Source organism: Pistacia vera, unplaced genomic scaffold, assembly GCF_008641045.1.
Source record: "Pistacia vera cultivar Batoury unplaced genomic scaffold, PisVer_v2 Contig1290, whole genome shotgun sequence".
In the NCBI taxonomy this organism is placed as follows: Eukaryota; Viridiplantae; Streptophyta; class Magnoliopsida; order Sapindales; family Anacardiaceae; genus Pistacia; species Pistacia vera.
The window spans coordinates 60,542-73,249 of NW_022195347.1; the positions used below are offsets into that span (position 1 = coordinate 60,542).

The 12,708-nt window shown below is 40.3% G+C and overlaps 1 protein-coding gene and 1 pseudogene across 1 annotated transcript; both read left to right on the plus strand.

Moving 5' to 3' along the window:
* The first annotated feature begins 372 nt into the window (after positions 1–372).
* LOC116121959 (calcium-transporting ATPase 12, plasma membrane-type-like) lies at positions 373–4,322 on the plus strand. Its single transcript, XM_031407860.1, is given in 4 exon segments — positions 373–471; positions 1,365–1,822; positions 1,824–3,734; positions 3,736–4,322. Coding segments are annotated over 4 exon segments (3,027 nt in total). The 3' UTR covers positions 4,295–4,322.
* Positions 4,323–5,545: 1,223 nt separating this feature from the next.
* LOC116121960 lies at positions 5,546–11,586 on the plus strand (annotated as a pseudogene).
* Positions 11,587–12,708: the final 1,122 nt, after the last annotated feature.

Genomic DNA, 12,708 nt, shown 5'->3' on the forward strand with positions numbered 1-12,708 from the left:
ATTTCCGGCCGACATTGCTACAATTTTAACTTTTGGATAATCGTGTTTTTGTGTTTTAATCCGTCTAAATGAATCAGACAGCAGGCAACTTCAATTATATTAATTGGATGTTGAAGTTTCTTTTCTTTTTACACGTTTTTCAACGTTTAGCCTTGTTTATATATAGACAAGTAGGGTGAGAACCATAGAAAAGTTTTACAAAACTGAAAGTCTCCAGTTTCTTTGTCCTAAGGAAATCTATGTCTGACAGTAAAACCCCGCACTATGATTGTAGGACATTGCTGTTTAACATTACCACCGCCACGCTCACCAATGCTCAGAAGCGATGGCGTCTTGCCTACTAGGGTCTAGGCTATCTATTCTTTCCGAGCTATGCTTTCTCTTATACCAAACAGTCAAAACCATTTGGAAATATTACTGAATTCTCGTTACATTGCTCTTGATTTGCAGCCTAGCAGTTCCCACGATGAGGTTTGTTAGGGTCAAAAAATGTCCTCGACCCAGATAGGCCCAAAGACGGAGACACCTCTAACAAAGGGTAAAGCTCAGGCCCAATTCTGATGGGGCCCAAATCAGAGTTCCGTAGATGAGGCCCGTTCGGTATGCTTTCCTGGCTCCTCACCATCTGGACCCAGGCCCCCTGGTCTTGGAACGCTTTCTGGGCTAACGATCAACTCGGAGCCCACAGTCACCTATGAACTACAGTACTACTTGAACTCTACTAAGGAAGTCAATTACTATCCCAATTCCTCCAAGGTCCGATCCTAGGCACGCTCGAACTCCTTTTCCTGCTGAGATAAGGGAGCCAAAGGCTCCACCCTTTGGGAGGACCACCTCTACAAGGACTCCCAATCCCACCAGGATTCGAAGACCATACAATCACTATTTAAAGGTCATCCCTCTCACAAAGGACGAAGACATTACACCTTCAGACCCTGGAGTTCCCACTTGAGAACTTCGCATTATAGCCGTAGTCACAGTCCCCAACTAGACTTCCGGTAACCTTTCCTCTCCCTAACCCTCACTAAACTAGCCTCACTCAGCCTTGCTGACTTGAGAGTTGGAGTGCCTACGGCAAACACCACCCCAGTGTTTTCTATCTGCTTCATGCTTGTTTTCCTACGTGTGCAGGTGTAGCAGATCGCTAGTGGCTTCAACCTTACGGGATTAGTCCCTCTTTCCGTAACGGTAGATTTTTGAATCTACAAGGTTAAGGTTAAGCCGCCACCGCCAGAATCTGGCCTGCAAATTGCATTACGACACAGACCCATCGGATCTATGTCATAACGCATCGATCTGGCCGAAAAAGTCAAAATTATTCTGAGATATTGCAGAATCCTCCTTACATTGCTCTTGATTTGCAGCCTGGCAGTTCCCACGAAGAGTTTAGGGAAGTTGTGTCCAACTCCATTGACCCCAATGTTGATGGCAAGAAGCTGACAGAGATGGTGAAGAATAAAGATTTGCTTTCTCTTCGCCTTCTCGGAGGAGTTGAAGCTGTGGCCACGACACTTGGGACAAATCCTAAAAATGGAATCAACGGTGAAAAGGAAGATATTAGTAAGAGGTCTCAACTTTTTGGCAGTAATACTTATGATAAGCCACCTCCAAAAGGCTTTATATATTTTGTTGTGGACGCTTTCAAAGATAAGACTATTCTTATCCTTCTTGTGTGTGTTGCTCTGGCTTTTGGTTTCGGCATCAAAGAGCATGGGGTGGAAGAAGGTTGGTATGAAGGTGGAAGTATATTTGTAGTTGTGTTTTTGGTTGTTGTTGTGTCAGCTCTCAGTAACTACAAACAAGAAACTCAATTTGATAAGCTATAAAAAATAAGTAAATATCAAAGTTGAAGTTATTAGAGACGCTCGCCAACAACGTCTCTCCATATTTGATCTCGTAGTTGGAGACGTTGTGTCACTGAAGACTGGTGATCAAATTCCAACAGATGGGTTGTTATTGGATGGATTTCCTTTGCGAGTAGACGAGTCGAGTATGACAAGGGAGAGGGATCATGTTAAAGTTGATTCCGAACATAATTCTTTCTTGTTCTCCGGATCAAAAGTAGCAGATGCCTATGCCAAAATGCTCGTGTTGTCAGTCGGTATGAATACTGCATGGGGTGAAATGGTGAGCTCAATATCCAGTCACTCAAATGAAAAAACTCCATTACAAGCTCAGCTTGACAAATTAACTTCCTCTATCTGGAGGGAAGGCCTTTTACAAGCTTTCCTTGTTCTTGTATTTCTATTAGTTCACTATTGTAGCGGGAAAACAAAAGATGAGCAGGGAAAGAAGTATAATGGTAGTAAAACAGATTTTGGTGATGTTTTAAATTTTGTTGCTCATATTGTTGAAGCTGCAGTTACCATTTTGGTAGCGGCCATCCCGGTAGGCTTGCCGTTGACTGTAATTCTTACACTTGCTTATTCAATGAAGAATATGATGGCGGATCAGGCAATGGTAAGAAAACTTTCGGCTTGCGAAATAATGGGCTCAGCCACTGTTATTTGTACAGACAAAACAGGCACAGTGACATTAAATCAGATGAAAGTTACAAAATTTTGGCTTGGTCAACAATCCATTGAAGAAGAATCTTATAATGTTGTTGCTTCAGATATTCGTGAACTACTTTTCCAAGTAGTTGGTTTGAACACAACTGGTAGCGTTTCCAAACCTGTTTCAGGATCCTTACCTGAATTTTTTGGTGGTCCAACCGAGAAAACGATTCTTTCATGGGCTGTTAAGGAATTGAGTATGGACATGGAAGAAGTGAAGCAAAGATACACCATTCTCCAGTTTGAAGCCTTCAACTCTGCGAAGAAACGAAGCGGGGTTTCAATTAGGAAAAAAGCTGATAACACAATTCATGTACATTGGAAAGGAGCTGCTGAGATGATCCTAGCTATGTGTTCACATTATTATGAGAGCAATGGGATCGTAAAGAATATGGATGAAGAGGAGAGGAGGAAAATGGAAAATATAATCCATGGAATGGAAGCAAGTAGCCTGAGATGTATTGCCTTTGCTCACAAGCGAATTTCAGAAGAAGAATTGGAGTACAATGAAGATGGGAAGACCCATCTAAAGTTGAAAGAAGATGGCTTGACCTTCTTAGGAATCGTTGGTCTCAAGGATCCATGTCGACCAGGGGTCAAGGAAGCTATGGAAATTTGCAAATCAGCTGGAGTTGACCTCAAAATGATCACTAGGGACAATGTCTTCACAGCAAAAGCTATAGCCACAGAGTGTGGAATACTAACGTGGGATGACCAAGTTGAAAATGGGCAGGTGGTAGAAGGCAGAGAATTTCATAACTATACAGATGAAGAGATAATAGAGAAGGTGGACAAGATACGGGTGATGGCAGGGGCTTCTCCGTTTGACAAACTTTTGATGGTAAAATGTTTGAAACAGAAAGGTCATGTGGTTGCAGTAACTGGCGATGGAATGAATGATGCCCCTGCGCTCAAGGAAGCTGATATAGGACTTTCCATGGGAATTCAAGGCACAAAGGTAGCCAAGGAAAGCTCAGATATCGTCATATTAGATGATAACTTCACTTCCGTGGTAACATTACTACGGTGGGGAAGATGTGTTCATAAGAACATCCAAAAATTCCTTCAGTTTCAACTGACTCTTAATGTTGCAGCTCTGTTCATCAACTTTATTTCAGCTGTTTCTCATGGTGAGGTTCCTCTAAAAGTAGTTCAATGGCTGTGGGTGAACCTCACAATGAGCCCTAGCACTGGCTACAGAGACGTCAAGTAATGAGTTAATGAGGAGATCCCCCTTGGGCCGTAAAGAACCCATAATAATGAACATTATGTGGAGGAATATTTTTCTACCAGCCGTATATCAGATAGCAGTCGTATTGACTTTACAATGGAAGGGCGAGACCATCTTTAGACTGAGTCCTGAGGTAAATAATACAATGATTTTTAATATTTTTGTTTTTTGCCAAGTTTTTAATGAGTTCAATGCAAGGAAGTTGGAGAAAAAGAACGTCTTTGAAGGCATTCACAAGAACCGATTGTTCCTTGGTTTTGTGGGAATAACTATATTTTTTCATGTGGCGATGTTTGAGTTCCTAAAGAAGTTTGTTGACACAGAGAGATTGAATTGGAAGAAATGGGTGTATTGTACCGTAATAGCAGCCTTCACATGGCCAATTGGGTGCATGATGAAATTGATAACTGTTGTAGAGCGGCCTTTCTTTCCTCAATCGGAAGGGGAAATGGATCCCGCCGGTTTTAGATCATGCATCCAGCTACTTTTGTCTCTGGTAGGGATGTGAAGTTGACATGGCGCGAACAATACGGCATACTTGAACAACTTCATCCCTCAGTGGCACAAGATGGAGCGTATCTTTCTTTTTGATAAAGCAAAAGATGAAAAAGGGCTCCGTCCTGAGGAACTTGAAAAAAAAATTCTTCTCATCTATGTTTACATCAATTCAGAAACTTGCTAGCACATTTCAGAAAAGTGTATCATTATGCATACATGGCATAGAATTGTGGTATAATTATCTGTGTTGAGATTGTTAATTTTGATGGTCGAGTAGTCCTAATAAGAAGTCAACGGCTCTCTTTTATACGGTTTCGAAGTTTTAAAATTAAATGTATTTTTTATGACATGTCATAAATTTCTATCCTTCAATTCAATTTTTTTTTTTTAAATTTCAAAAGAGTTAACATTTTATTCTTTTCAATTATATTATATACCCCTACCATTTTATTCTTAAAACAAATTTTTAGATAATGGTTATGTGTGATTTTTCCATCAAGCTCGGAGAAGTTAGAGGTCAACGAGGTTATAGCATGATTCAGATTTTGTTCGACTCAATCGATTGTTAGACGTTGAGATGTAGTTCGACCTCAGCATAAGCTAGTTGCAAACAATCTCGACGGTTGCTCAACTAGCTCACAGATAACCTCAAATCTCAGATATCTCAGAAAGGATCAGATCGACAGCAATCTTGGTGCAATCTCAGCGCTCAACCGCGAAAATATCGGAGTTGTATTTCAATCTCATTTGTAATCTCTTTATTTTCGCTTTTTTCTTTGTACAAAATCTGTATATAAACCACCTACAATGAGGAAAAAAGGGTTAGCAAATTATTCTAGGAATACTATTGTAAGCTCTCACAGCAAATACAAAAACAGTGGATGTAGGCTCAAGAGTTTTACTTGTCGAACTACTTTAAAAATTCTCTCATGTCATTTTCATTACTAGTTTTTACAGACATTGTTGGTTTTCATTAAATCACGCACATATCAGTTCCGATTCCGTTAAGGTTAATCGGATCACTCTAGTTGATGCAAAATCTTGTATCAACAATAATCAAATTGAAAGTTCAAAAAAAAAAAAATTAAAGTTAAAAAAAATTGTTACAAATAATTTTAAGAACATGATACAGTTAAACAAAAAAAAAAAATATATATATATATAGCTGTAATACTTTAAAGAAAATAACAATAAATGTATATGTGACTACAAACAATCTCATATTTCAAATCTTATTTTTATTATTCATTCTCATAAAAAAATGAAGGTTTATGACATAATAGTGGGATGTCAAAAGTATTGTAAATGATGGAAAATAAAAGTTAATTTTAATTATATAATATAGAAATAAAATTTGTCTTTAATCTATTTTTAGAGTGTCAATAAATTCACTAAGTGGTAAACCCAATACAAATCTAACCTAGTTGGAAAAGAAGAGTAGTCCAAAAACCAAAACGAAGCAAATCGGAGACCCAATGAGAAATAAAAGCCCAAATCGGAGCAAAACATAATCCCACCAGCTAGGTCCAAGGACCAAGTTATCCTCTGAGGGATATTTGTTATGTTTGTTTCTAAAGATACTACCATTTATGGTTATCCTTCTACTATGTGCTGCTCTAGCTCTTTGTTTCAGTGTTGAAAAAGCATAGGGTGGAAGAAGGTTGGTACGAAGGGGGAAGTATATTTGTAGATGTGTGTTTCTGGTGGTTGTTTCTTCTACTCTTAGCAACTACAGTCGTGAAACTCAATTTGAAAATCTATCAAAAATATAAGTAACAATATCAAATTGAAAGTTGTCTTATACAAAAAAGTCAAAAACATTCGGAAATATTGTAGAATCCTCGTTACATTGCTCTTGATTTGCAGCCTAGCAGTTCCCACAATGAGGTTAAGCTTAAGGAAGTTGTGTCCAACTCTAGTGGCCCCAATGTTGATGGCAAGAAGCTAACAAATAAATACTTGCTTTCTCTTCGCCTTCTTGGAGGAGTTGAAGTGTGGCCACGGCTCTTAGGACAAACCCTGAAAATGGAATCAATGGTGACAATGAAGACATCAATAAAAGGTCTCAACACTTTGGTAGTAATACTTGTTTATGCATGATTATGACACCAATAACTCGCTCGTGTAAAGTGCTAAGTTGTTTTTAAAAATTACATGTGAATGATTCATGAGAAGTGTTTATGGTGTTGAGATTATATATATTTGCAGAAACATAAATAAAAGATTGACAAGAGAGATTTTTATAGTAGTTCGGATGCCTAAAGCAAATCCTACATCCACTGTTATTTTATTATTTTTTGACAATTTTTCTGATATTACCTATAAGACATACAAAGAATAGAGAAATGCTTTGTTTATAGAGAAAAATAATAAAGCTCAAATTTGTACGCTGCTCACATATGCTCAACCACCCTTTTTCATAAAGAGAGGTGCCCATTTATACCTTTTAGGTTAGTGTAATGAGTGCTTTTGCAAGTTGTCTTGACACGTGGGGACCATTCCTTAATCTTTATTTTAAAATGGGATATGATATAAAATATCTTTTGGAGACTGTTTAGGTTTTTGACAGCTAGTACCACCTTATCTTTAAGTGCTTGTTGAACTCTGATTTGTGGTGCTTGACATTAGTGTGTATTTTTGGCACAACAATACTTATCATAAGCCACCTCTAAAAGGGTTTATATATTTTGTTATGGATGCATCCTTCTGGTGTGTACTGCTCTGACTCTTGGTTTCAGCATTAAAGAGCATTAGGTGAAAGAACGATGGTACAAAGGTGGAAGTATATTTGTAGATGTGTGTTTCTGGTTATTGTTTCTACTCTTAGCAACTACAGACAAGAAACTCAATTGATAAGCTATCAAAGATAAGTAACACTATCAAAGTTGAAGTTGTTAAAGACGCTCGCCGCCAACAAATCTCCATATTTGAGCTTGTGGTTGGAGATGTTGTGTTCCTGAAGATTGGCGATCAGATTCCAATAGATGGGTTGTTCTTGGATGGATATTCTTCGCAAGTGGATGAATCTAGCATGACCGGGGCGAGTCATGTTAAGGTATCATTTTGATGATGGATAAAAACATAATTTTGGGAGTTTCGTTGGGATTTATTTAGTATTAATTGTTATTGGGCTTATCTCAATAATTTAATTAAACTACGTTAGGTTATTAAAAAGTTTTATCTTAGCTGATGTTCTATTAAGTTTTATTTAATTTGTAATTATCTTTGTTTTATCTTTTTAGTTATTTTTTTATTACAGCACATGTTTTGGAACAAAAGAAAAGGGTCGATCAATTATAAAGGAAGTATTAGTATTTTTTTAACGGAGGTCTTTGATTCTCTCGAAGTAACCATAATTTATTATTGGTTTTATATTTGGTCATAGGTCATAGCAAGTGATATCAAAGCTGAAGTATAGAGTCATAGACCATCGAATTTAGAAACTTAGCAATATCCTGTAATTGAAATGAAAGAACTACATTACAAGCTCGGCTTGACAGACTAACCTTCTCCATTAATGGGAAGTTTTTTTGGTAGTTATCCTAGTTCTTGTGTATCTATTAGCTCATTTTTGAACTAGGAAAACAAAATATAAGATTGGAAATAAAAAGTACAATGGTAGTAAATAGATTTAAATTAATTTAAAATTTTGAACCCTACTGCTCACATTGTTGCAGGTTGCAGCCACCATTATGGTAGCGACAATCCCAGAAGGTTTACCATTAGCCATGACAATGAAAAGAATCATGGCTGATCAGGCAATGGTAATTAAGGAAACTTTCTACTTGTGAGACAATGGGCTCAGCCATAGTTATCTATACCTACAAAATAGGTATCTTGACAAAAATAAATAAGATAAAATTTACTAAATTTTGTCTTGGCCAAGAATATGTAGAACATGAAGCTTGTAAAGTAGTTTCCAAAAATACTCGCGGATTATATTTCGGCAAGCAGTTGGTTTGAACACAACTGCTAGTGTTTGCAAACCAGTTGTTTCAGGATCTTTACCAGAATTTTCTGGTAGTCCAAGTGAAAAGCAATTATTTCTTGGACTATTCTGGAATTTGGTATGAATATGGAAATAGTGAACCCCGACGGGTTGGCTTGGCGGTCAAGGAGATTTGCTTTCTTCATTAAGTTCAAACCTTGGAGCCACCTACCACAATAATATTGTGGCTTACCTTGTCCTTTGAGTTTGTAAGGTATTTAGTAGACTTCGGGATTAGTTGAGGAGTGCATAAACTGACCATAATACTCTAGTTAAAAAAAAAAAACATGGAAATAGTGAAGCAAAGATACAACATCATCCAGTTTGAAACTTTCAACTCTGAGAAAAGACAAAGTGGGGTTTCATTTAGGAAAAAAAGAATATAACACAATCCATGTAAAGAGCTGCTGAGTTAATTCTAGTGATGTGTTTTCACTATTATGAGAATAATGGTGCCATTAAGACCACAAATGAGGATGAAAGTAGCAAAATGAAGATCACTTGGGAGTTGGGACAATGTTTTCACAACAAAAGCTATAGCTGCAGAATGTGGATTACTAAGGTGGAATGACCAAGTGAAAAGTAGAGAAGTGGTAGAAGAAATAAAATTTCATAACTAGACACATGAAGATAGAATGGAGAAGGTGGACAAGATACAGATAATGGCAAGGTCTTCTTTGTTTGACAAATTTTAAGTGTTTGAAATAGAAGCGTCGTGTGGTTGCAGTCATTGAAGATGGCATAAATGATGCCCCAACATTAAAAGAAGCTGGTTGTAAATGCTAGAATTTACAATTGAAGATAATCTTGTGAAGAGAACCTCTAACAATCTTGATGGACCTACGGGGCGCCTCCTTGCGTCTCTCTGGGGGCCTCTTACAATGCGAGGGAGTTGAAGTGGATAATGGGCTCGAGAATATGAGAACTAGAGCTTAAGGGTGATGTCTCTTGTCCTCCCCTGGCGCCGAGGATCGCCTTAGTTTATATAGTGAACCTCAGGGACTCAAATCCTAGTAAAACTCTGAGTCCTACTTGGTAGGGGAACCCTCTCTCTGGGAAGAGATTGGATTCTTTGCCTTTTTACGTTTAAGGCTTTCCTCTTTGGGTAAGATACGAGATCTTGTTAGAAGAGGAATTTGGTTAGGATTCTGATCCTTGTTATGGACTGTTGCGGGCTAATGGGTCGAACCCAGTTCAGGTTAACTCGGGAGGTGGCCCAACTCATAGAGCAGATAGTTCCCAAGGTATTCTAAGTGTGGGCCCAGTTGGGATTGGGCCAAGGCCTTAGGCCGTCACATATCATTGTTGCGATTGGACCTCGTTAGGCCCAATATGAATTTAAGCCTATACAGTTTGTCCCCTATTCTCTTAAGTTAAAGGGTATTTAACTTAAGCGAGTAGATTTGATTGCCTGCGTTTAGGACGCAGATAGGTCAGGATCCCTAAGCGAATAGTTAGGCCGTCAAAGGCGTCAAGGGGACGCGTATAAGTCGGCTGGGGTCAAATGGCCGAGCCAAACAAAAAGAAGACATGAGTACTCTACGGTTACAAAACTTGTACCTGTCCGGTTCGGCATGGTTTAGCTCAAGGAACAATATCCAAACGAGACGAGATATTCATCATTGGGATCCTTTCCATGCGTTTATCTGATGCCAACTTAGCCCATATCATTTTGGGCTTGGTTCGATCAGCTAGGTATGGGTCGACGACCTTGGTGGGGTTGACCGAGATACTTACCAAGCTCCTAAAGGGGTGTAGGCGTGAAGGTATGAGTCCTTGATGCGCGATGGAGGTGTTTAGCTGAGATTGTCTAAGCTGTCTCGGTTCAATGAGCTAAGAAGATCCCGGGTCAGCGTGATTAGATCGCTCGTACTTCTCGCCTCTTGTAAGTCACGTGCGGAATAGGAGAGGCAGAAAATGAAAAGTTTTCGTTGTCTGGCGGCCAATAGGATTACACCACCTATCACTTGTCAGATTTGGGTTTTTCAAGGCAGTGACTCCTCATTCACCCCATTTTTCGAGTTCAAGCTCGTTTAGGAGAGAGAACATCAACTTTGTTTCCTTCGTTTGGGAGTTTTTCATTTTCAACCATCCAATCCGATAAATTTATGCTTCCTTTGTTCCTCTTTTTTGGTTTTGTACTGTTTTTGTATCAAAAAGACGGGGAGAAGAGTGTTTAGAGGCCTGTTTCGAGGTGTTTTAGCTCGTTTTTGGCTTCATCTCCTGCGTCTTTTGGAGAGAAGATAGTTTCTGGAAATTTTGGGCTGGTATCCTAAAGGCGGAGTAGTTTTCCGGTTTGTTTTGGGGGGAAGACGAAGATACGAGGTTTTCTTCGGCTTGGGTCAAGAAAGAGCCAAATTGGACAGGGTCTGAGCTGAGTGAAGTTTATCTTTGAGCAACCAGGCAATGCCGAGGTGGGTGGAGATTGAAGACAACGAAACGAAGTAATGATGTATGGAGGGAATGAGTATGCGGATTCACCAACTATGGTGATGTCCCGGAAGGTGACCAGGCAGTCCCATCGGGGGGGGGGGGGGGGGGGGGGGTAGCGTCGTCTTTCGTCCTGGCGATGGGTCGTGTTTTCATTTTGCAGACCAGAGCGACGATGAGTCGACTAGCGAAGGGTTTAGTGGAGAGTCTGAGTGGAAAGATACCACTGACGCGGGCCGAGCCAGGCCGATGGCAATGAGATCCCCTCGACTAGGGGTGCTGATGGGGACGAGCAAAGCGATTCTGGAGTAAGACATGAGAGAGTTAACTGGTTTGTGCCTGGTTGGATTAGTATTTATGAGTAGACTTTAGTGGAGGGGATGCACTTCCCTATTCCTCTGCTGGTGCATGAAGTGCTAAGCTACTATGGTATCGCCTCGAGCCAGCTAATGCCAAACATCTGGTGGTTACTCATGTCGATCGAATGCTTAAGTGCTCGGCTTAGAGTAGAGTTTAAGGCTATGAATTTGCTCTATTCATATTATTTAAAAGAGCATGATAAGGAAAGGGGTCGGTACCTGTTCATGATTTGGCACGGTCGGAGGCATTTGGTAAATGTGCTGAAGACTTATGACAAAAAGTGGAAAGACAGGTACTTTTTTTATCAAAGGTGAGTTAGTCTTCGAGGTAGGTGGAGCCGAGGGCATTCCCTTATTCTAGCAGACGACAGGTGATGAGGCTTGGTTTTATTTGTAAGTGTTGGAGTACTAAATCTCATTGTTTCTTTTTTTGCAGATTTGAACTATAATAGACACTTACCGAGTCTTCGTGCTGAAGAAAAGGGTCGAGCAATTCTCGCTTTGTCGGAGGAGGAAAGGAACTAGCGCCAAGTGTTAAGTGAGGCGAATCTATGAAGAAACCCTTTGTGGAGTCAGGTCCCAAAGGTGCAAGAAGATACACATGTTCCGCTTGGGCATCTGATGCTATATGTTTTGTTGGCTTGGTATAGCAACCTCATCGTCTTTGGCAGATCCGTTCGCCACCCATTAACCGTTGAAGAATTTTTCCTTGCAAAAGAGAGGATGTCGAGCGAGTTCAGTGAAAGAGATAAAGGAAAAGCACTGGACATAATTGGCGTGGAAGCAAAGAAAGATAGAATTGAGCAGGAGCTCGTCGGTTTTGACAGAAATGACTCCAAGCCAAGTCCCTCAGCCTATGCAAAGGGTGTTACTGAGGGCTACCGTGGTGGTGCCGGATGACGATAACGTGAAGATCATCATCCCATCTGACGCCTTAGCTTACTCTGATATGTCTTTCGTGGGGGTTATGGTGGATTCGTTCCCTGTTCCCGAGGATGATCACCAACTTGAGCGACTCAGTGCGACGCAAGTGACCGAGTGGACAATGGCTCGACTTTTTCAAGTGATTGATCCCATTCTTTTGCGCCGCTTACCCCTTTTTTACTTTGTCTAATTCGTTTACCATTTCACGCTTGCAGGCCTTTTCTAGAGGTGCTCATCTCCAGAAGTTAGTCAATTCACAGGATCGAAGGAATAAGGAATTGGAGCGGCATAACAAGGAGCTCACTGATGCTACCTCTGAGCTAGAGGACAAGCTCCATACGGGATAGGAAAGAGAAGTGCGACTAAAGAAGGAACGGGTTGATCTCGCTTAGCAATTGTAGAATACTCAAGCTGAGTGGGAGGCTGAAAGGGCCTCGCTCCTTTGCAGGCTGAAGATCGTCTCTGTAGAGGCGGTTTTGAAAACTTGCTTGGAGCTCATGGAGGAATACAAAGCGTGGAAACAGGGCGAATGGGAACCAGACGAGGATATAGCAAAGTACAAAGCGTTCCTAGCGGAATAGGATCTTGGACTCGAGCCGGATGTCCATGGGGATGAGATCAAGGCACCGAAAACTGATGCAAGTGGGTCGACCGATGGACTACAGTAGACGACTAGTGATAAAGTGGCGTTGAGTGGCCAGCAGACTGGGGATGCATCTGAGC